This window comes from Lonchura striata, chromosome 22 (assembly GCF_050655825.1).
Source record: "Lonchura striata isolate lonStrDom1 chromosome 22, ASM5065582v1, whole genome shotgun sequence".
Taxonomy (NCBI): Eukaryota; Metazoa; Chordata; class Aves; order Passeriformes; family Estrildidae; genus Lonchura; species Lonchura striata.
Genome location: NC_140724.1, coordinates 2,489,230 through 2,514,448, shown reverse-complemented (window position 1 = coordinate 2,514,448; position 25,219 = coordinate 2,489,230). Strand labels below are relative to the sequence as shown.

The following is a 25,219-nucleotide window of genomic DNA, read 5'->3' as shown; positions in this document are numbered from 1 at the left end:
CATTAAATGCTTTGGGAATTTCTGAGCTGGGGCCATCCCTGGTTAATTGGCACCAGCCAATTAACACAAGTTCATTAGCACAGAGGAACACCCCACACCTTCCCTCCCCCAGCCCCGTCCCAGCTGATCCCATCTGCAGCCAAAGTTACTTTTTAAATTTTATTTCTCTACTGCTTTTCTTACCGTGCCTGTCTCCCACTTTTAAGATGTAAATTTTTCATTTTAACTCGAATTGTGGTTTATGATGTATTTATATAGTTTTAAACTAACTTTTATACTTACAGGCAAGCAATTACTGCACCAGAGGAGCCCAGAGTTAATATTTTTGGGTTTGAAGCCTCACTTTATTTGAGACTATATAAATAAGGTTCTCATGAAGTATTTATGCAGCCGAAGCCAGCTCTGGGAAGAAAACAAAAGCAATGAGTAAATAATGAAGAATCAGATTTGTGCTTTTTCATTTTCAAACCTGGGTGAATTTTTAACTCTTTAAAGGGAGAGCAAAGCTTTGCTCCCCCCCGTGCTGCTGCGGGGTTTTCACTCTGCCAGCCCTGCCCTCCTGCGCTTTCTGTGCCAAATTTTGCCACAATTATTCTCTTTTTGCCCTCGATTTGCAGAGTGCCCAACACCTCCGACTCTCCTGTACAGCAGGGAGAGCTGAGCTTTTCCAGAATGAGACTTAAAATAACCCAAATTCAGCGATGTAAACAACTGCCACTCCACCAGGTAATTACGTCTCCTTGAGATAATATCATTTGCATATGCATTTATACCTCCACGAGTGTTCTTAGAGACTTTAATTAAAAATTAGGCTTTCATTTCCATGATTTCATCCCTTTCTGCTACTCCCACTGTTTTTTAATTTCATTTCAGGGGCCCTTTCTCCACAGAGGGGTTTTTGATGACCCTTCAATGTCTTCTAAAGACATTTCTCCTGCAGGCACCGAGCGTGATTTGATTTAGCTGCCCCCACCTGCAGCCCCTGCTTCTGGGTGCAGCAGTAAGCCATGATTCAGCACGTTGCCATCAGCCAAAAATCAAATTTCGGCCGCTCCGATTCCCGCTGGCTGCGCTGAGATCAATAGCTGGGAGCAGCCTTCACCCCCAGAGCCAGGAGTGACCCCCACGTCCTCCAGGAGCTGCTGGAAATTCAATGCAGCTCCCGGGCTGAGGGGCCCTTCATGCCCTGAATAGAAAATTGGGGTTTTTAAAGCTTTTCTGCCTCACTTTGCACAAAGTGGATTTCTCCAGAGGCTCTGAGTCCTTCTGCTCTGTCACTGGGGACGGGATGTGGGAGAGCTGGGGAGGATCTCCCCCGTGGTGTTTCCCTGGGGGCTGCACCCGATCCCAAACGGATCCCAAACTGATCCCAAATGGACCCCAAACTGATCCCAAACTGATCCCAAACTGATCCCAAACTGATCCCAAACGGACCCCAAACTGATCCCAAATGGATCCCAAACGGATCCCAAACTGATCCCAAACGGACCCCAAACTGATCCCAAATGGATCCCAAACGGATCCCAAACTGATCCCAAACGGATCCCAAACTGATCCCAAACTGATCCCAAATGGACCCCAAACTGACCCCAAATGGATCCCAAATGGACCCCAAACTGATCCCGAACGGATCCCAGATGGATCCCAGACGGACCCCAGACGGATCCCAGACGGACCCCAAACTGATCCCAAACGGATCCCAGACGGATCCCAGACGGACCCCAAACTGATCCCAAATGGATCCCAAATGGATCCCAAACAGATCCCAAACTGATCCCAGACGGATCCCGAACGGATCCCAAATGGATCCCAAACCTCCCCTGGGAAGCTGCTTCCCATCCCTGGCCTGGTTTGGGAATGTCCAGAGGGAATTAATCCCAAATTTCACCTGAGAAACTGCTCCCCCTTCCTATCCTGGGTTGGAATGAATCCCAAATTTTACCCAGGGCTGTTCAGTTTGGGAATGTCCAGAGGGAATTAGTCCCTAAATTTCACCTGGGAAACTGCTTTCCACTCCTGGCCTGGCTTGGAATTAATCCCAAATCTTACCGAGGGTTGTTTAATTTGGGAATGTTCAGAGGGAATTAATCCCAAATTTCACCTGGGAAACTGTTCCCCCTTCCTATCCTGGGTTGTTCAATTTGGGAATGTCCACAGGGAATTATATCCCAAATTTCATCTGGGAAACTGCTTTCCACTCCTGGCCTGGCTTGGAATTAATCCCAAATTTTACCCAGGGTTGTTCAATTTGGGAATGTCCAATGAATCCCTGAATTTTACCTGGGAAGATGCTCCCTCACCCTGGCCTGGTTTGGGAATGTCCAGAGGGAATTAATCCCAAATTTCACCCGAGAAACTGCTCGCCCATACTACACTGGGTTGTTCAATTTGGGAATGTCCAAGGCAATTAATTCCAAATTTCATCTGGGAAACTGCCTTCCACTCCTGGCCTGGTTTGGAATTAATCCCAAATCTTACCGAGGGTTGTTTAATTTGGGAATGTCCAGAGGGAATTAATCCCAAATTTCACCTGGGAAACTGCTCCCCCTTCCTATCCTGGTTTGGAATGAATCCCAAATTTTACCCAGGGTTGTTCAGTTTGGGAATGTCCAAGGGAATCAATCCCAAATTTCATCCAGGAAGCTGCTTCCCCATCCTATCCTGGCCTGGAGTTAATCCCGAACCTTCCCTGGGAATCTGCTTCTCCTCCTTGGCTTTGTTTGGGAATGTCCAGAGGGAATTAATCCCAAATCTCCCCTGGGAAACTGCTCCCCTGTCCTATACTGGGCTGGAATTAATCCCAAATCTTACCCAGGGTTGTTCAATTTGGGAATGTCCAGGGGGAATTAATCCCAAATCTCCCCGGGAAGCTGCTCCCCTTCCCCAGCCTGGTTTGGGAACACCCAGAGCATTCCTGAGGGAATTAATCCCACATCAGACTGGGATCTGCTGCAGTGGGACAAGCCCACAGATCCCTTTGAGCTCATCGATCTGGGATGTTCCTCGGGAATCCCCTGGAGTTGGAGCAGGTCCTGGCAGTGCAGATAAAGGATTTAGGGATTTCCATCCCCTCAGCAGGACGGGCAGGGTCTGGGGCTGTCCCTGCTCACAGCTCCAAACTCCACCCCACGAACAAACTGCTGCCCCTCCATTCCCTTCACTTTTGGGGAATAAAAGGCTGCAAATTCCATCGTGAAACTGAAAAAAATACCTTTCTTTTCTGAGCTGGTGTTCCAGATGAAAAACCAAAACCTCACAATTCCTATAAAGATTTGTAGGGACGGTATGTTTATTGCAGTGCTGGACACATGTGGGGATCGTTCCCCTTCAAAGGACAGGCACGCTCCTGAGGGTTCCCGATCCTTTTTTATTACCCCTCACTAATTTACATATGCATAGAGATTCACAATAGGTTCATGCATATTCATTCTGCTGATTTCTGGTTAGCTTACAGCTAGTTACGCTTGTACCCAGTCTTTGTCAGAAAGTCCAGAAAGAACTCCTGGGTCACCCTGCCCTGTCTGGTTCAAGGTCCGAGGAATCTTTCTTATCTCTGATCTCTTCAGCTTGGAAATTCGCATTATTTCTCCTCAGCTGGGGCAGTTTTACGGTGCTGCAGAGTTACCAGACTAAACAGCATATTTTACCTGTGCCAGCAAGCTCAGAGCGGCACATTCCACCTCAATCCAAATGGATTTGGACCCTGTTAAATTTTCACTCTGTCTCACCATGCAGGACAAACTGTGGCTTTGGGTGGAAAGCTCGGAGCCGAACCTTGCTGGGGTCCTGCAGCTGCTCTGAGCTCTTCCCTTTCCCCTCCGCCCCGGGGCTGCTTGTGCCTTTGTGCTGAACCCCAAACCCGCCCGTGAGGGCACAGAAGTATCGGAAATGCAGGAGAGCCCGGTGGGAAGAAATGACAACATCTGACTCCAGAAGGCTGAATGATTTCTGTATTATAACTATACTGTAATACATTAATATACTATTTAAAGGAGATACTAAAACTGCAAACCTACTTTTCCTAACTACTGTATCTAACTCCTCACAACTCATGACCCTCTCTGAGAGCCCAGCCACAGGTGGGTTGTGTTATGTGTAGGAGATATGATTCTCACAATTTCCAGTATGATAGATGTGAGTTTGAATATTTGGAGTGTACACGTTTGTATTAGGAGTGACCCAAACCTGGTGTGTGTTGGAACCCGATTTACGAGTAAAAGGATGTGGCTGGGCAGGAGATGGGGATGGGCCATGGCTGGAGAGATTCGGGACCCCAGGCGCTGATCACCGCGTGAACGACCCGGGATGGATCTCATGGAAATCCTCGGGCAGATCCGTGTGAATGCAGCGTTCCGTAAACTCCATCAAGGGATTCACCAGCTCCTGACACTGAATTGTTCTTCTTCATCACCAAAAAGAAAATCTCATTAGCCTATGGACTCTGGATGGAAGAAAAGCCTGACTGCCGAAATCTTGGCCTCAGGTGGAATTTTCCCTGTAAAAACCGCTGGTGCCAGGATGGAGGTGTGGGCATGGAGGAAATCCTCTGCTGAGGCTGACTCCTGGTGCCAACCCCGGGCTCGGCTCTGTTCTTTCCTTGCGGCTGGCTAGATAGAATTGGATTGCAAATAAATATTTTATTTTTTCATTTTAATTTCAATTTAATTTATAAATTTTCATTTATAACAGTTGGATTGGCCATCAGGCTCAAACAATCCTCACCAGAACCCAACAAAGCACTCACTCCAGGTAAACAATTCTCCAAACACATTCCACATGGGAAAAACAAGGAGCAGAAATAGAAATTGTTTTCTCTTTCTTCTCTCTGTGCCCCTCTATGAAAAAATCCTGAGAGGGAGAAGAATGTGCGTGCCACACAGAAGGAATTCCGGTTTCCACCTGGACACTCCCAGGCCCTGCAGGCCCATCTTCCTTCCCTGCAGTCATTTCCTGCCAAGTGGGAGAAGCTCCGGAGCGTTTTTGGTGCCCACCTTTACCTGAGATGAGCTGCCGAACTCAGAGGGAGCCCAGGATATTGAGGAAACGCAGCTGGCTGTGCTGGGGATGTGCCTGTGGCTGGAACAGCCACCCTGGGCTCTTTTATTGATATTATTCTGTCTTGTTTGCTCGCCTGCTGTTTCTGCCTCTCTTCATTGGCAAAATCAATCTCTCCTGTCTCCCTTCTTCCTTTCTATTTTATTTTATTTTTTTATTATTAAACCATTGTTGCCTTTTTGTTGTGAGGCCAGAATTGATCCCTGGCGGGCAGGAAGGGCCATAAATAGAGGAAATCACAGCAGAGGGAGCTGGGGTTTAACAGGTGACAGCAGCAAAGGACAAACCCTCAGGTGTGCCGGGGGGATTTGGGGCTGCTCAGGTGTGCCGGGGGCAATTTTGGGCTCTTTAGGTGTCCCAGGGGGGATTTTGGGCTGCTCAGGTGTGCCAGGGGAATCTTCCCTTACCCAAAGGATCCATTCAGGTGTTCCAGGGGAAATTTCCCTGCCCAGAAGCTGCTCAGGTGTCCCAGGGGGGATTTTGGGCTGCTCAGGTGTCCCAAGGGGGATTTTGGGCTGTTCAGGTGTCCCAGGGGCAATTTTGGGCTGTTCAGGTGTCCCAGGGGGGATTTTGGGCTGTTCAGGTGTCCCAGGGGGGATTTTGAGCTGCTCAGGTGTCCTAGGGGAGATTTTTGGGTCTTCAGGTGTCAAAAGTGAGATTTCCTCACCCAAAGGATCCATTCAGGTGTTCCAGGGGAAATTTCCCTGCCCAGAAGCTGCTCAGGTGTCCCAGGGGGGATTTTGGGCTGTTCAGGTGTCCCAGGGGGGATTTTGAGCTGCTCAGGTGTCCCAGGGGGGATTTTGGGCTGCTCAGGTGTGCCAGGGGGGATTTTGGGCTGCTCAGGTGTCCCAGGGGAGATTTCCTCACTCAGAGGGGCTGCTCAGAGCGGGGCTCTTTGTGCTGAACCTCAGACAGGAAAATTTGGGATGAACAGAAGTGAGGAGGTGAAAGGAGGGAAGTTCCCATGTTGGTGATATCAGAGGGAAAAGTTGAAATAGCCTTTCCAGCAGGGTGTGGCCACAGAATCTGCACCAGGGGCTCCTAAACAAAGACCAGAAATTCTCTGGATACTCGGGAATATTCTGGATTACGCCCCCAAAGCTGGGAGCTCTGCAGCCAGAGTGTTGAACTGGCCTCTTGCCAGATTTCCAGGGTGCAAAAATGAAGATTTGGCCCCTTGGGTTGGCTGCACTCAGGTTTGTCCCAGCAGTTCCGAGGTGTTCCTCCTCTCTCTGGCATCCAGCCCTGGTTGGGTTTGGGTTTTTTCCCCCTCCTGAAGTGAGGGAAATTACGGAGGCAGAAAGAGCCACAGCTCAGCTGCTCCTCAGATATTTTGTGTCTGCAGGACTGCTGCAGCTCAGGACTCCACAGCAATTAAAAACAAGTGAATTACGAAGAAAAATCAGCTGTGAGGCCACGCAGTAATTGGGCTGGAAGGGGAAAAATAATGAAGTGGATTCACATTTTGAGGCGTTCTCCCGATAGATAAAGAGGAGAGGTGCTCTGCAGCCTCTCCACGGCCGCTTTATCCAGAGCGATGCTCAGGGCAGGGTGATTCATGTGCTCAAAGACAGGATCTGAGCAGATAAGGGCTCGCCAATTCCCGAGCTGCTGGCAGGACACGGAGCTTGTCCAATTAATCCCTCTTGTCTGGATTAATTGTTCCGAGCTCTCCGTGCGAGAGGAGAGGCAGCAGCCAAACAAGAGCACAGGAAATGTCTGAGGAGGGATTTCCCTCAGGGAAGAGTTCTGGGATTTCCCTTAGGAAAAAGCTCTGGGATTTCACTCAGGGAAGAGCTTTGGGATTTAATTCAGGGAAGAGCTCTGGGATTTCACTCAGGAAAAAACTGGGATTTCAGTCAGGGAAGAACTATGGGATTTCAGTTAGGAGAAAAATCTGGGATTTCACTCAGGGGAGAATTCTGGAATTTCCAGGAAAGAACTTTGAGATTTCAGTCAGGGAAGACCTCAGGGATTTTGCTCAGGAAAGAACTTTGGGATTTCCAGGAATGAACTCTGGGATTTCCCTTGGAAAAGAACTTTGGGGTTTAATTCAGGGAAGAACTTTGGGATTTCATTCAGGGAAGAACTCTGGGATTTCAGTCAGGAAAGAATTCTGGGATTTCACTCAGGGAAGAACTTTGCGATCTCATTCAGGGTAGAACTCTGGGATTTCACTCAGGGAAGAACTCTGGGATTTCACTCAGGGAAGATCTTGGGGATTTCAGTCAGGGAAGATCTTCCCCAGGTAAACGCAGCCCCACCTTCGTGTCTGTGTGCACACCCCAGATTAAACCCACTCCGAACCCAAAATAAGGAGCCAACAAATCCAGCAGGCAAGAGCATTCCCCATCCGTCTGTTCTAATCAGAGAGGCTGAGGTAACAAATCACCTGCCCGATCCTTAACCCCAATTACCAGCTGCTCGTGCCCATCCATAATTGTCTTCCTTGAGAACTCTTTCTGCAGGGAGGTGCGTGATGGATCGAGCGGTGCCAGCCCCTGGGCAGCTCCGTGATGCACTGCCTGCAGCTCCAGGCTCCGAAGCCACAGCTGATACCAGTCCAAGACACCTGGTCTGGAACAGAGGCTGTCGAGGAGTGATTTCCTGGTTTACCCAAGCCCCGGGTTCCTGCCCTGAAGATTCCCTCCCCGGCGTGCCCATCACTCCTTTCCCAGCACTGGCTGTCCCTCCTGGCGTTCCAGACGTGGTTGGGCAGGTTCAAAGGATGCCCTCCACCCCCGGGGGCACTGGGACATCCCGGTGTCCTTGTCCCCTGAGACCTCCTCTCCCACACCTGCCTGGTGGCTCCCACCCCTTCCCCCAGGTACAGGAGAAGGAACCACGCGCCCTGGGAGCTCTGATGGAGCAGGGGTTGGATTGGGAGTTCTGATGGAGCAGGGATTGGATTGGGAGCTCTGATGGAGCAGGGATTGGATTCACAGTTCTGATGGAGCAGGGATTGGATTCACAGTTCTGATGGAGCAGGGGTTGGATTGGGAGTTCCGATGGAACAGGGGTTGGATTCGGAGCTCTGATGGAGCAGGGGTTGGATTGGGAGTTCTGATGGAGCAGGGATTGGATTCACAGTTCTGATGGAGTAGGGATTGGATTTGGACTTCTGATGGAGCAGGGATTGGATTTGGACTTCTGATGGAGCAGGGGTTGGATTTGGAGTTCTGATGGAGCCGGGATTGGATTCAGGGATCTGATGGAGCAGGGATTGGACTGGGAGTTCTGATGGAGCAGGGATTGGATTGGGAGTTCTGATGGAGCCGGGATTGGATTCACAGTTCTGATGGAGCCGGGATTGGATTCAGGGTTCTGATGGAGCAGGGATTGGATTCACAGTTCTGATGGAGCCGGGATTGGATTGGCAGTTCCAATGGAGCAGGGATTGGATTCAGGGTTCTGATGGAGCCGGGATTGGATTGGGAGTTCTGATGGAGCTGGGATTGGATTGGGAGTTCTGATGGAGCCGGGATTGGATTCACAGTTCTGATGGAGTCGGGATTGGATTCAGGGTTCTGATGGAGCAGGGATTGGATTCACAGTTCTGATGGAGCAGGGATTGGATTCAGGGTTCTGATGGAGCAGGGATTGGGTTCTGAGTTCTGCTTGGAGCTGCTGCCACATTCAGAACCTGCGGGCCACAATAAAAGCTCTGGACTGAACCCCCATCAGAACCGACTCCTTTCCTTCACCACCGCCTTGAGGCTTCTCCGGCAGAGGAAACCCTGAGGAGCGGCGTTGCAGAATTCCTGAGAGACAGAGGCCATGGTTTATGTCTGGAATGAGATTTGAGCCACCCCAGCCTAGGCCTTGTGAGGCCTTCCAAGCCTGTGACGCAGACAGAAAAAGAGCTTGTGGCGCAGTTAGAAATTAGATTAAGGCGTGGTGTGAAGCACTGGGTGTTCTGGGTGTGAATTAGTGCAGGTTTATAGTGTGGAGTTTAGCCCACCTTGAGACAAAGACAAACGATGTTGGCTTGCCAATGAGAGTGCCTTTGTAAACTGTAAACGATATTGAAGTGTACATAAGCTGCCATCCTCTCTCTAATAAACGGAGAACGAAGCTTTAACCACATTGGCTCCATCTGCCTTTGTCCTGCCCAGTTTTCCCGTCTTACGAGTCCCCGGCTTTGGAGCGAGCCCCCTGCCAGGGCAGCTCCATCCCACCACCTCCGGAGCTCCGGCTGGCCTGGACCTGTCCCCACGCACCCAGCTGTGACATCCAGCTGGCCAAGGGTGGCTCTGGGGTGGAACAGCACCGTGGCCACCATTGGCTCAGCAGCAGGGCCAGGGAAGCCAGGGCATGTCCCACCCTCGATATTGGTAACTCCAGTCAGAGCTAAATGGACAAAACGGGCATTTATAGAAAGGACACACCTTGGGCTGGGCAAGAGCCAGGGCTACACCCAGGCTGAACCCATGATGGGTCCTGGTCACGAGTTTTTACACTTTTATAAGTTTTGGTTCATCTACAGTTGGGGTCAATTGTCCAGTTACAGCTCCAGGTGATGAAGTCTCAGCTTGTCCCTTTGCTGTCGTTTGTGCTTTTTGGGTGAGGTTGTCCTTGTTTCTCCAGCTGTGAGGGGATTGTTTTGTCCAACTACGCTGTGGAGAGACCTCCTAACACCCAATATTGAGAGTTACACACCAGGCAGCAGAGAATCTGAGAAATACAACAGCTACAACCCAAGGCATCGCTGTATTTTCTCAGCTGAGCACTGCTCTCCCTGCCTTGAGCAGACCCTGGCTTTCAGCTGGTTCATTCCTTTTGATCCCACGTTTTCTCAGCTATCTGCTCTGAGACCCTGGCCTCCCGGGGCTGTGATGTGACAGAGGCCAGGCCACTTTCATCTGCTGATTTGTGAGCTGGTGCTCAGCAGCCTTGAGGAGCCTCGTGGCTGCTCTCCAGAGCCAGCCTGAGCGGTGGCCGCAGGACCCGCCGTGTCCCTTTGTGTCCCCGCGTGCCTGCAGCCTGCCGCTCCAGGGGAAGGGATTTGCTGGGCTCTGACATGGGGCAGGGCTGGGACAAACCTCCTGGAGCCCTCAGAGCTCAGTGCCTCCACCTGCGCCATCCCACGTCGCTTTATGCGGGAATGCTGCACGTCCCAAATCAGCTGTGATCCGGGAGCAGCTCTGCTGCCATTCCCTGCTGTGGATTTTGGTGCTTTGGCACTCCTTTATCCTGCTGCCATTCCTTGGAGTGGATTTTGGTGCTTTGGCACTCCTTTATCCTGCTGCCATTCCCTGCTGTGGATTTTGGTGCTTTGGCACTCCTTTATCCTGCTGCCATTCCTTGGAGTGGATTTTGGTGCTTTGGCACTCCTTTATCCTGCTGCTCGCAGGAGCAGCTCTGCTGCCATTCCCTGCTGTGGATTTTGGTGCTTTGGCACTCCTTTATCAGCTCTGCTGCCATTCCTTGGAGTGGATTTTGGTGCTTTGGCACTCCTTTATCCTGCTGCCATTCCCTGCTGTGGATTTTGGTGCTTTGGCACTCCTTTATCGTGCTGCTCACAAGAGCAGCTCTGCTGTCATTCCCTGCTGTGGATTTTGGTGCTTTGGCACTCCTTTATCCTGCTGCTCGCAGGAGCAGCTCTGCTGCCATTCCTTGGAGTGGATTTTGGTGCTTTGGCACTCCTTTATCCTGCTGCCATTCCTTGGAGTGGATTTTGGTGCTTTGGCACTCCTTTATCCTGCTGCCATTCCCTGCTGTGGATTTTGGTGCTTTGGCACTCCTTTATCCTGCTGCCATTCCCTGCTGTGGATTTTGGTGCTTTGGCACTCCTTTATCCTGCTGCCATTCCTTGGAGCAGCTCTGCTGCCATTCCCTGCTGTGGATTTTGGTGTTTTGGCACTCCTTTATCCTGCTGCTCGCAGGAGCAGCTCTGCTGTCGTTCCCTGCTGTGGATTTTGGTGTTTTGCCATTCCCTCATTGTCACTGTAGGACACGTGAAAGCACAACGCGAGCCGCTGCTATTGCAAGGTGAAAAAGAGAGAGTTTATTTTCTGACTCCAGCATTTATACTTTTACAAAGGTGACAGTGTATTGATTGGAGGGTGAATGTGCCACCTCTCCAACGACATTGGACAAACCACCAGTACATCAAATTTCTCTGCCTCTATGAGGGAACGCAAAACAATAGGTTGTTTACAGAAAGTTGGGTGAGAAATTATCTACAAGAACGTAAGCTCAGAAGGCTTTAGGAGATCTTAAGAATCAGGGCAACATCTTACCCTGCTGGTGCTAGAACCACAGAAACTGCACTGAGAGCAAATTTCTGTGAAAATCACAGAATCAATCACAGAATCAGTCACAGAATCAATCACAGAATCAATCACAGAATCAATCACAGAATTAATCACAGAATAAATCACAGAATCAATCACAAAATCAGTCACAGGCAGGGCTGAGGCCGTTGTCCCTGCCTTAGGAACAGCCTGGCAGAGCCTCCTCTGCTGAAATCAGGCTGAAATCCTGCTGAAATCAGGCTAAAATCAGGCTGAAATCAGGGTGTAATCCTGCTGAAATCCTGCTGAAATCAGGCTAAAATCAGGCTGAAATCAGGGTGTAATCCTGCTGAAATCAGGCTGAAATCAGGCTGAAATCAGGCTAAAATCAGGCTGAAATCAGGGTGTAATCCTGCTGAAATCAGGCTGAAATCAGGCTGAAATCAGGGTGTAATCCTGCTGAAATCAGGCTGAAATCAGGCTGAAATCCTGCTGAAATCCTGCTGAACTGAATAGGGAAGTGCAGGGCAACATTCCGCTCCTGCAGCACCAGGCAAAGGGCACGAGGAAATGTTTAATTTCTGATAATTCTGTGAAGCTGCCAGAGAGGAACAGGCTGCAGGGCAGGTGCTCAGAGAGACAGGAAATCAGATTAATTCACGAAATATCTCATGGCAGTTCCTGCACTGCAATTGCAGCTGGAAAAGCTCCTTAACATCCACACTCTGAATTTAAACACTGGAATAAAGGGCTGGGGAATGGATTCTGCTCGGGCTGTGATTTTGTGTGAGTGCAGGTCAGGTCCCTCTGGATTTCTGAATAAATCTGGGCTCTTGAGGAGCCTCCTCAGAGCATGAGGAGCCTGGGCTCCAAAGCAGGATTTATCTGCTGCAGCCTTGGCTTTCTTGGAGGATTAATTCACTTAATCATAACTGTTTTCTGCAAGCATTTTAATCAGCTGCTAATCCTCATCTCTTCCTTCACATTAGCTAATTAAATCAAGTTATTATTTTTAAGTGTTCCCTCAAAGCCCATGATTTTTGTGGAAATGGGTGAGGATGTCTGTGCCATGTCCTGGACAGGATCCTGTTCTTTTGGGAGATTTTGGTGGCTTTTATTTAACATTCCTGTGGCAGCTTAGGAAACACCCTCTGTCTTCATGTTGTACAAGGAGCCAGTTGTGTGTTCTTGTTTTTATTCATAGAGACAGATAATAAAATTAATTCCTTTGGTGGTAGCAGCAGATCACCCCCTGCAGCTTTTAAGCAGATCTTTGTGAGAAATGAAGTCGCTCGCCAAAAACAGCAATAAACAAATTACACAAGCAGGGTTCAATCTGCATGGAGTCCCCACAGACGTGGCTGGGAAAGCTTGTTAGAAATAATTGTGGTTTTGTTCCTCTTCTCCCTCCCCGCGGGTTGTGTCACAGCAGAGAGGTGAATCCTCTCGGGGGGATTCGCCTCCTGCAGCCCCAGAGAGGTTTTGGGGTGTTTGTCCTGCTCCATCAGGGTCCCCCTGGCACCCCTGGGGGCACCCAGGCACTGCCCAGGGCTCAGAAAACAAATTATCCTTTAATTTCTGCACTCCCTGGGACCTCTGGGGGCTGTGGGCATCCAGGTATTGCCCAAAATCCTTAGAAAGCAAATTATCTTTTCATTTCTGCACTCCCTGGGACCCCTGGGGGCACCCAGGAACTGCCCAGGGCTCAGAAAACAAATTATATTCTAATTTCTACATTTTTCAGTGACTCCTGGGGGCTGGGAGCACCTGGACACTGCCCAAAATCCTCAGAAAACAAATTATCTTTTCTTTTCTGCGCACCCTGGGACCCCTGGGGGCTGGGGGCACCCAGGCACTGCCCAGGGATTATAAAGCAAATTATCTTTTCATTTCTGCACTCCCTGGGACCCCTGGGATCCCTGGGGGATGTGAGCACCTGGACACTGTTTAGCTAGTGGAGTTAGAGAGGTGCAATTTCATCCTCCAGTCCACTGTCACTTTCAGAATTCTATATATTGCAGAGTCAGAAAATAAAACTCTCTCGGTTCTTTTCCTCCCTCTTTTCCATCTTACATGTGTGTGTGAGTCATTTCATGTTGTAGTGCGACAGAAGGGTGATTTGGGTCAGTGACTGTCTTGGGTGGAAAAGACAGGAGTCTGTGAAGGAAGGCAAGAGCCTCCTGTGAAATGGAAAAGGTAAACTGCCTCCCACCGAATTAACACAATTTCAAAATTAAAAGGCTCTCAGGCAAAGATATGGGAATGGGAATAATAGTTCTTTACTAGGAGAAAAATGAAATTTAAAAAAAAAATGTAATTATTACAAACAAAACTAGTGCTGGAGTCAGAGCCCTGCCACCCTGAGGAGTCAGGGTGTTGGGAACAGTCCAGTGAAATGGTGGCTGCTCCTCTGGAGGGGCAGATGGAATGCTGCTGGAGCGGGGATCTGGAGAAGGGTGGAGTTTTCTCTGGAGTCTGGGGATGGAGGAGCTGGGCCTGGTCTTCCTCTGGGGATCCAGCAGGAAGAAGCTGCTCCTCTGGGGATCCAGCCAAGGGCTGCCCTGGTGTCCCAAAAATGCTGATTTTCTGCAGGTAGGAATGCTTGGCTCCTCCCTCTGGGCGGAGCATCTCCCCATGGGCTGATGGAACTTTCCCAGCCATGCAGGGAGTCATTAATGGCCATGAACAGAAGATCTCTCCCCAGGGAGACATTGTTCTTGGGAGAGACAAGGAACCTGCCCCACCTCCAGCAGAGGGCAAATGGAATCCATGCTGATCTCACAGCCAGGACCAATCGGATCCAGCTGTGCTGGACTCTCAGCAGAGAGTCACGAGTTTGAGTTACTTGGGTAAGTAAGAAATAAGTATGTAGAATAGGATAGTATCTCTTTAAATAGTATATTAATGCAATATATTACAGTTTTAATAAAGCTATCCTTCAGCCTTCTGATCTGGAGCCAGACCTCATCATTTCTTCCCTGAGTCGGGGTTCACCACATTTTTTTACTACATGGCCCAGGGCAAATCTTCGGGGATTTGGGAGCAGGAGGCTTCTCCCTGTTTTATTGCCAGCCCCAAAGTGAATCTGCGGCTCCTGGCGTTGCCTCTCCTCAGCCAGGACTGCCAGGCCTGGTGCTGCTTAAGGATTTCGAGATAAATTTTACCTCTGGGAAATCTCCAGGTATTTCACTGCATTTCTGGAATAATTGTCCTCCCCTTTTGCTCATTTCTAGGGGGGAAGATAACACCTCTCTCTCATTAATGAGCCTTTTTTAATCTGAATTATTGAAACGTGAGGCCAGGTCCCTGCTCGTCCTGCTGCAATATGGGCAGCCCTGTACTGAGCTAAGGACACTTCTAAATGAGATTTCATAATATAGCAGGACATTTAGCATATATTAATTAAATATCAGCAGATGGTGACGAGAGCCCTTGCTGGGAGTGAGCTCAGAGGATTGGAAGTGCCACGGAATTACCCAAACCTGCAGAAACAATGGAGGTGCAATTACTTTTTTATTAACACATTACACTGGCCTGCAATGCCCAGGAATTTAATTACTGCCCAACTCCAGTTCTGTGCTGTGGCAGGGTTCAGGTGGAAAAGGGTTTGGAATCTCATCTCCCCCAGGAGAGCAGCTCTGGCAGCACCGGGAACTTGGAATAAAGGCTGGGCATGAGGCTGGGAATAAGGCTCTGCACTCATGGAGTGAAACTGAAAATTGGTGTGAAATCTGGAAATTTCTGGGTGCATCAGCACAGAAATGTGAAATCTGGAAATTTCTGGGTGCATCAGCACAGAAATGTGAAATCTGGAAATTTCTGAGTGCCATCACCATGGAAATGTGAAATTTGGGAATTTCTGAGTGCCATTACCATGGAAATGTGAAATTTGGGAATTTCTGAGTGCTATCACCATGGAAATGCGAAATTTGGAAATTTCTGGGTGCATCACCACAGAAATCCCTGTGTGGAATCTGGAAATTTCTGAGTGCATCAGCACAGAAATGTGAAATCTGGAAATTTTTAAGTGCATCAGCACAGAAATTTGAAATCTGGAAATTTCTGAGTGCCACCAGCACAGAAATCCCTGTGTGAAATCTGGAAAATTCTGGGTGCATCAGCACAGAAATGTGAAATATGGAATTTCTGAGTGCCTCACACAGAAATCCCTGCTGGCACCATGGTGGCAGCCACACATTTGGAGTTTTGCCAGGCCAAAGAGGGATTTTTGTCCTTCCCTCCATGCCAAGGTGCCCTCAAGCCTCACCCTCTGTGTGTCCTCCAAGCCCTTGCTTGGTGTTCCCCCTTTGGCTGAGCCACCATTTTAGTCTCTTTGTGGTTAAAATTCAGCCTTTATGAGGATTGGCATAAAACCCCTGGAGGTGTGGCAGGGTTTGGGGGCTCCAGCCCCTTTTCCAGCCCCTTTTCCAGCCCCTTTTCCCAGAGCTGCAGGGAGAGTGAGCACCAGGCAGTTCCTGCCAGGCACCTGGTGAAGGTTTTGGGATCCGGGGTTGTGGGGCTGCTTCTCCTGGCTGGCGAGGTGGGAACGCTCAGAATTGCAGCAGCTGGCTGAGCTGCCTCCCCTGGGACAGCAGCGCTTACCCAAAAATAAATTAAACCCTTAATCCTGCGGCCCTTTTCCCCTGCAAAATCCTCACTTGTGCCTTTTTCCAGGGCAAAGCAATGCTTAGTGGCAGAAGCAGCTCTGTTAACTTATGTTGGTGGAGCCCTTGTTATATTCAACCTGACACAAAATGCCAAGGAATGGCCAAGAATGACATTTAAATGCATGGAATCGACAGCCCTACCTCTAGGTGTGGGTTTGCAGGAGCTTTTTTCCCCCTAAATAATAATGTAAAGCTACATTTGCCATCCAGTTCTGCTACCTTAAAGTACCTTGTTTGACATTTTACTGTGATGAGTGAACCTTTAACAAGGTCATTAGCTTTGAAGGATTTTTCTCCTGGGGCTGTGGCAAGCAGTTTATTTTAAATAGCCAGGAAGAGAGAATAAAATATAAATAAAAATAACACCGTGTAACTGTGAAAGATTTCATTTGTAAAGAACATAAAGTGGAAGTCTCCACAAAATAATCCGGCCCTTCAAGAAGCCAGCAGTCATTGAAATGAATAAATCCAGGCACAGCAGAATAACTCCATAAAAATAACAACAAACTCCTCCAGGTTTATGGGACAGGAGGGGAGCTGGGGCAGCTCTGGGCTGGGAACATTCCCAGAATTGCCACTCAGCTGAGAGGGAACGGGAGCAGAGTGATAACAGCCATGAAAATGGTCAGGGTCTCACTTAGAAAGGGCACGGGGACGGATCCTAATCCGTGTTTCCCTGGAATTTCTGGACTGTGAGAAGGCAAACCCCAGGAGCGGCGAGCTCAGGGCTCCCAATTCCCCTTTGGGAATTGGTTACTGATCAATGGCTGTTTGATTACTGATCAATGGCTGGCTTTGATTACTGATCAGTGGCTGGCTTTGATTACTGATCAGTGGCTGGCTTTGATTACTGATCAATGGCTGTTTGATTACTGATCAGTGGCTGGCTTTGATTACTGATCAATGGCTGTTTGATTACTGATCAGTGGCTGGCTTTGATTACTAATGGATGGCTGTTTGATTATTGATCAGGGAGAGCCCCGAGGTGCCGGCTGGGGGCCACTCCCAGCTGCAGGGCTCTAATGCTGACCCCAAAAAAGCCCCTGGCCAGGGCTGGGTGCAGGGACCCTTCACCAGAGGGTTAAAATTAAATTGTCCATGAGCAATTCCAGGGGAATGGTGTGGGAATGTGTTCATCCTGCCTGGAATGATGTGGAAATGTGTGGGGATATGCTCATCCTGACTGGCTGTGCCTTCAGGAGGCTCCTGGGCTGTGCAATTCCAGGAGAATGATGTGGAATGTGCTCATCCTGCCTGGAATGATGTGGAAATGTTCTCATCCTGCCTGGAATGATGTGGGAATGTGCTCATCCTGCCTGGAATGGTGTGGGAATGTGCTCATCCTGCCCGGAATGGTTTGGGAATGTGCTCATCCTGCCTGGAATGATGTGGGAATGTGCTCATCCTGCCTGGAATGGTGTGGGAATGTGCTCATCCTGCCTGGAATAATGTGGAATGTGCTCATCCTGCCTGGAATGGTTTGGGAATGTTTTCATCCTGCCCGGAATGGTTTGGGAATGTTCTCATCCTGCCTGGAATGGTTTGGGAATGTGCTCATCCTGCCTGGAATGGTTTGGGAATGTGCTCATCCTGCCCTGCTGCCCTCAGGAGGCTCCTGGGCTGTGCTGCCCTATCGCTGTAGATGGCCCCAGCCAGGTAATCATTGGTATAGACTCCATGTATTGCAGAAGGTTGATCAATAATAATCTTCATTAAGAAATCTCGTTCTTTTATAGACAGTTACGATACAGATGCGCTTGATTGGTCCTTTAATTAAAACACCATCACCATTGTTTAATTAGGAAACCACCCTTTGGTAAACAGGTCTCAGGAACACATTGCACACGTGCACAATACCAGATGCAGCAAGAATTGTTTCTCGTCCTTTTCTCTGATCTTCTCACAGCCTTTTAATGCCTGGGAAAGTTGTGTGATGTTCTCTGTGGGCAGAGAGCTGCTGCCACACTGCTCCATGCCTCCGGCCCTTTCCTGACATCCTGCACTGCTTCACCCCGAGTGGGAGAGCCCAGCTCTGCTGGGCACCAGAGGGATCCCGTTCCCCAAGGCAGGTGTTACGTGTAGGAAACGTAATTCACGCCATTCCTTGTATGAAATGTGTAATATTGGATACCTGTTAGGTTGTGCTCGTTTGTATCAGGAGTCCCCCCACCCTTGCAGGTGAAACCTGGTGTGTGTTGGAACCCGATTTACGAGTAAAAGGATGTGGCTGGGCAGGAGATGGGGATGGGCCATGGCTGGGGAGATTCGGGACCCCAGGCGCTGATCACCGCGTGAACGACCCGGGATGGATCTCATGGAAATCCTCGGGCAGATCCGTGTGAATGCAGCGTTCTGTAAACTTCATCAAGGGATTCACCAACTCCTGACACTGAATTGTTCTTACTCAGCACTGGTATGTGCAGTAGATAGAATTCGCGCCATCTCTAGTATGATAGATGTGATATTGAATATTTGGAGTATACACGTTTGTATTAGGAGTCCCCCCACCCTCGCAGGTGAAACCTGGTGTGTGTTGGAACCCGATTTACGAGTAAAAGGATGTGGCTGGGCAGGAGATGGGGATGGGCCATGGCTGGAGAGATTCGGGACCCCAGGCGCTGATCACCGCGTGAACGACCCGGGATGGATCTCATGGAAATGGAAATCATGGAAATCCTCGGGCAGAGCTGTGTGATATATTGCACATAAAACAAATTTGGGAATAAAAGTGTGGGTCAGACCGAGGCTGGGGCACAGGTTTGTGGAGAGCGATCTCACTTGTGCCAGGCGCTGACAATACACACCCACTTCACAGCTACCCCAGGTGTGGAGTTTAGTTATTTATTCTGTGTATCGCTTCAAGAGTAAGAGTAAAAGAACAAAGTTCCCGTTGCAATACAATAAATCTTCTGTGCTGAATTTTCTAATTTTCACTAACCAATCCGGTACAAGATACAAATCCTACAGCATTTCTATACAGCCCATAAGAATCATGACATTACCATACTGTGGTACATTTTAAACCCTAAAAACTACTCTTTTGATTCCTTTTGCCAAGCTAGCAGGGTCTGCTCTGCCCCTTGGAGCTGTCTGTGAGCACAGGGTGTTGTTTCATCAAAAGGGGATCACCTCCAGCCATTGTTTTCCAGTCGTTCAGTAACCAAGGCTTGGCATCTCAAAGCTTGCTTTCATTCCGATCTCACTTATATTTTCTATATTCTCAAAATCTTTAGCCAGGCAATCACGTTTATAAGGCTTTCCTGTTTCATCTTCCCCAACAGCTGCACTGCTTCTGTGTGTGTCCATCTGTCCAGGACCTGCCAGGCACCGACAGCTGAGCGCTACAGAGCAGGGAGGTGCTGGATCCTGCTGGAGATGTCTTTGTCAACTCCCCCCCAGCCCTGAGAGCAGCCAAAGCAGAGCGCAGCTAATTGGCTGGGATCTCATTAATTGCACTATTTAACCAGTATTTATCAATGAGCACGAGAAGGAATTTTCAGACATTTACTTGCTGCCTATAGCACGGGAAACATCTCGTATTTAATACACAAAAATGTTGCCTCTTATCTCTCGTCTCACAAGGGATTTGTTTAACCAAGGCTCCGGCTGATACCAGCAGGCTTTTAAATTGAAAAATTGCAATTCACTCCCCCCCAACTCTGATACAAGTCTTATCAGCAGGAGGAAGTGACAAAAACATATCTCTTCTCCAAGACAGAGGAAGGATTAGCTGAGCAGCGAAGGAGACTTCGTTTGGTGTCTCGGGAAGTAGAAGAATGGGAGGAAAGCTCTGTCCTTCACGGAGACAGAGGGCTGCTGCTGGGCCAGGCTTTGCAAAGCCGGGCACCTCTGGGCTCCTCCTCAGGCTGAAATTACTGCCAAGGTTCTCAGGGGGTGAAATAATGAAACAACGGAGGAGATCAGGGGATCTGCTGTGCACAGCCACCCCTGGAATGTCCTGAGCAGCCCCTCCATCCCCCAGGATAAGGCACAGGGGTCCCCAAAAAATTGATTTCGTTACTTCAACCAGAATCCCCCTCAGGTTTACCAGCGGTTTTAATGGGAGGAAGCTGGGAAGAGGAACAAAGCCCATGTCTGGTTTTTGATTGGGCTCCAGGCCCAATCAGGCCTAATTAAAGCCCTTTGTTGCTCTCTGTGAGTTCTGCTCCAGGCCTGGGGGTCCAGACTCGTGATTTAATCATTCCAGGGATCGATGGAGGGATTTATGATTCCGCTGGATGAAAACTTGGCAGAATGATAATGTGAAAATGCTCTCTGATAATCGATATGGGATGGGAAAGGGCTTGAAAGTGCAAAACTCTCCAGATCTGCTACAAGCAGCTGAATTTAGCACCTTTTCAAAGGGATGGTGGTAAATACTCAAAAAAAAAAAAGGGGGGGGGTGGCTCGGAACATGAGTTGATATCCAAGATCTGTCAGTCTGAACTATCTTTACATTATGTGGAGGTTTCAACTTAATTTCAGCTCCAAGGTGTTCCACAGCTCCAGGGTGTAACATTTCTGTGCCCTTGGACAGCAAACAGTAAATTCAGGGTCTTAATTGCCCAGACAGACTTTGAGTATGGAGGGAAATTTACGGGAGATCTCAATTTCCCACTTAAAATTCCACACCTGCACTTAGACCGGAGCGGAATTATTCCCCAGCATGGAATTGCTTCAATCCATCCCGATCCGATGGCTTTTGCTCTCCTCTAAAGGGAAGAGCAGCAATAACTCAGTTCCAGCCACATTGTGCCCGGGGTGCCTCGTGCCAGCTCACAAACAGTCAGAGCTGTCAGTGCCGTGCTAGAGAGGCACAAATTGACATTTCCTGGGCGTTAAATCCGCCCCGTGAGCGCTGAATGCAGTGTGGGAACTGGGAGGAGTGAATATTGTCACACTCCTTGGGAGGGGTGGTGGATTATTTAAAACAATTTAAATTTAAAATGCAGATTAAATGATTAGCTCTTCGCAAATATTAAATTAAATACTGTATGTGTTATGTTAGAAAGTTATTTCGTAACTTAATTAACTATATTAATCTTTTTTTTAAGTAGTGTATTAAATAAAGTTTTAGGCGATAGCATAATATTAAAATAGAAGCTGTATGATGTAAGATACCTTTATATGACCAGCACAAGGAATGGATAAGATAACCAAGAAATTCTTCACATAGAAATAACAACAAAACACCCAAAATTCTTAAGACAAAATTTATTACCTCTTTATCAGACTATACAGACTTCTTCCAAACACCCCAGAGCCAAAAAGAGTGATTTATAAGATGAGGGGAGAAGCTGAAAATAAACAGAAAAATTCCTAGATTGAAAGGAATATTTGCATCATGTATGAGATATATGAATATGCAACAGGCTATTGCTTTTAAGAGTTAATCCTTTGTTAGTGAGCAATGCGTGTGTAATTTTTGGATTTTTGTTGTCCTTTATTGGTCCGAACTCTGATTATCCAAATTCTTATTATTCTAATTTTTATTACTGGTTTTTAATAACTATTTTATTACTATTAAAGTTTTACCTTTTTAAATTAATTATGGGCACAGGGCAGAGCCCCTGGGTCACTGATGTCAAGCTGAGGAGCTTGTAATTCCTTGCAAATGGCGCTTCCTTCCAGAACAATCGGCATTATTTCTGTCCTGTCTGTGAGATCAGCATGGATTCCATTTCCCATCTGCTGGAGGTGGGGCAGGTTCCTTGTCTCTCCCAAGAACAATGTCTCCCTGGGGAGAGATCTTCTGTCCATGGCCATTAATGACTCCCTGCATGGCTGGGAAAGTTCCATCAGCCCATGGGGAGATGCTCCGCCCAGAGGGAGGAGCCAAGCATTCCTACCTGCAGAAAATCAGCATTTTTGGGACACCAGGGCAGCCCTTGGCTGGATCCCCAGAGGAGCAGCTTCTTCCTGCTGGATCCCCAGAGGAAGACCAGGCCCAGCTCCTCCATCCCCAGACTGCAGAGAAAACTCCACCCTTCTCCAGATCCCCGCTCCAGCAGCATTCCATCTGCCCCTCCAGAGGAGCAGCCACCATTTCACTGGACTGTTCCCAACACCCTGACTGCTCAGGGTGGCAGGGCTCTGACCCCAGCACTACGTTTTGTTTGTAATAATTACTTTTTTTTTTTTTTTAGTTTTTGTCCTAGTAAAGAACTGTTATTCCCATTCCCATATCTTTGCCTGAGAGCCTTTTAATTTTGAAATTGTGTTAATTCAGAGGGAGGGGGTTTACCTTTTCCATTTCACAGGAGGCTCTTGCCTTCCTTCACAGACTCCTGTCTTTTCAAACCAAGACAATTTCATACTAATTGCCTCTGTGATTTAACAACCTGCACGAGGAGGAACATTTCCTCTCGGCTCCCTGCGCTCCTCCACGCGGAGTGGCGCCGCATCCCTGCGGTCCCGGATGTTTGACAAGTGGCCCTGCTCTGGCTCAGACCTCCCCATCTGTTTGCTGGAATGATCATCAGCATTCCCATTGCGGCGGTGCCCCTGGCCGTGCCCGGCTCTGCCCGGAGCCGCTGCTCAGAGCTGCGGAATTCCGGCGCTGGAGCCGTGCCCTGGCCTGCCTGGGGAGCCGGGGGGGTTTTCCTGGGTCGGAGCGCCCCGTGGCCCTGGCCGGGAGGGAAATCCCTGGATGTGAGGGGCTCTCTGCTCTCCCTGCGGGGACTCGTCTCTTCTCCAGAGGGGGAAAAGCTTTACCTGAGCAAAGGGAAGATCCCAGTGCCCGGGGCCGGCCTGCCCAGGAGGTGCTGCCAGCCAGCTGAGAACAGAGTGCACTGACGGAAGGAACTCTGCGGATGAAGTATTAGTATTAGTATTAGTATTAGTATTAGTATTAGTATTAGTATTGCTATTGCTATTGTTAGTATTAGTATTAGTATTAGTATTAGTATTAGTATTAGTATTATTAGTGCTATTAGTGCTATTAGTACTATTAGTGCTATTAGTGCTATTAGTACTATTAGTGCTATTAGTGCTATTAGTGCCATTAGTGCTATTAGTACTATTAGTGCTATTACTAGTGCTATTACTATTATTACTATTATTATGATGATGATCATCATCATTTTCATTTATATAATTTTACTATTACTATTATTATTCTAATACCATTGGTATTATTATTATCATATCACTACTATTATTATAATTATTATTGGATCACTATTATTTTATTATATTATAGTATAATATACTAAATTATTGTTTTGCCATTACTATTATTATTCTATTACTACTGCAATAATAATAATAATAATAATAATAATAATAATAATAATAATAATAATAATAATTCTCACATTACTATTATTATAATTAATGGATCACTATTATTTTGGTATAGTATAGTATAGTGTTATTTTACTATTATTATTATTATTATAGTATTATTGGTATTATTATCATATTACTATTATAATTATTGTATCACTACTATTCTATTCTATTCTATTCTATTCTATTCTATTCTATTCTATTCTATTCTATTCTATTCTATTCCATTCCATTCCATTCCATTCCATTCTATTCTATTCTATTCTATTCTATTCTAATTATTTTACTATTACTATTTTATTACTATTAGTATTATTACTATGTATTACTATTAATATATATTACTACTACTATTATTTTAATGATGATGACAATGATTACGATGACAACTATTATTATAATTGTTATTAATAATAATATTAATAATTGTATTATTTTAATTATTATCCCCATCTCCCTACTTACTGCCAGGCTTCCAACAGCTCTTCCAGCGCTGGAGTCACGTCCGTGACGACAAAACCCCTCGGTCTGTGCAGCGTTCCCTCTGCTGTGGCCGCAGGAAGGAGCTGCCGCGTTCCGCCGGAGGATTGAAATCATTTCCATGCCCTGCCCTGGTCCTGCTCTCCCACTGCCCTTCTGCCTTTGTGCGGAGGGAAATGCAGAATTTCTGCTGCTCCTCCCTGCAGCTCTTGGAAGCGCCGCTCAAAGCTTTGAACCACGAATCCGTCCATCAGGAGCTCGAGGGACGCAAAAGTGCCCAAATTTTTGTGCCTGGAGGTCAAGCCCTGCCCTCTGCCCTTCCAGCAGGGACTGGAACCAGGGCATCTCCAGAAGAACTGCTGGGTGAATCCTGATTTTGGTCCAGCAGAGCCTTCCCAGCCCTGTGGGAGCGCTGGAAATCAGGGATGAAACTCCCTCCAGCCTCTCCTGTTGAGCGGGCTGCAGCCATGCTTTAAATGAAGAACAAATTCTCCTAATTGGTTTTTTTGGCAGATTTTCACTGATAAATTATTCTCCAACTTTACAGCTCCTTAAATTCGGGTTTGCAGCACTGTTTACAAACCCCGGGACGTGATGCCTGAGCAAATAGACAACGAAAGGGATCTTGTGAACTGCAGTTGTGTGTAATTGCTGCCTGGAAGTGTCCATGGGGGAGAGAAGAGCCTCCCTCTCTTTCAGGTTTGACATTCAGAGTGTAAATATTTACAAATCTGCCTCTTCCTTCCCTAATTATTTGTTGTTTGTCTGTTTGTTTGCACTGGGAAGGTTTGCAGGGTGAGAACGGCTCAGAAATTCCCTCCCCTTGCAGCTCTGGCTCTTCCAGACTTGTGGGGAGAGCTCGGGATGCTCCAGCCTGTGGGGCAGGCGATGCTTTTGTGCTTTTTGGAGCTCTGTTGGTGCTTTTCTAGAGCTCAGCTGTGCTTTTGCTGGGCTCAACCCTCGGAATCGCCAGGCTGGAGCTGCCTCTGCCCTCAGGTGAGGTTGGTGCTCCTGTCCCAGCTCTGACGGGAATTCCGAATGGAAAACGCAATTCCCGCCTGTGCTGGTGGGGTTTGCAGGGCAGGAAGGAGCAATAATCAGTGTTGCTCTCAGCCCTTCTGATGCTCAGGTTTGAGCTTTGGTGTTTTTCACATTCTGTGATGCTTTAGTGTGTGCGACTGGGCTTCGTATTATGGGATGGCGAGCTCTCTGCACAGAGCAGGGAGACAAAACAATTCCTTCTCCAGCTGGGCACCAAGGACAACCAGCCCAAATTTCAGGCCCAAAAAGTATAAACAATGGTGAATTGAAGAGGGAAAAACAAGCAGGATGGGACTTGATAACCTAAAGCTGTAACTGGACAATTAACTCCAATATGAAAATGGGGCAGAACTGATAAAAGTGAGAGACCAAGTGAGTGGTCGTGCATTTTGGGACCATTTTGGTTCATTCTGGGTGCGACCCTGGCTGAGCTCTTGTGCTGCCCAAGGT

General features: G+C 47.9%; 1 protein-coding gene across 2 annotated transcripts in view; it reads left to right on the top strand.

The window, feature by feature from the left end:
- The window catches only part of LOC146765586 (uncharacterized), a 90,119-nt gene extending 66,881 nt beyond the window's left edge, over positions 1–23,238 (top strand). Inside the window, exons 3-4 of one of the 2 annotated variants that reach the window (XR_014949844.1) lie at positions 618–726; positions 19,240–23,238. Coding sequence is in view for 1 of the 2 variants with exons in the window: in XM_085559152.1 (XP_085415278.1) it covers positions 10,152–11,102 (951 nt within the window). In the remaining variant the exon portion in view is untranslated. Of the gene's footprint in view, positions 1–617; positions 12,968–19,239 lie in introns of those variants that run through there. The other variant, XM_085559152.1, reaches the window with a different exon arrangement.
- Positions 23,239–25,219: the final 1,981 nt, after the last annotated feature.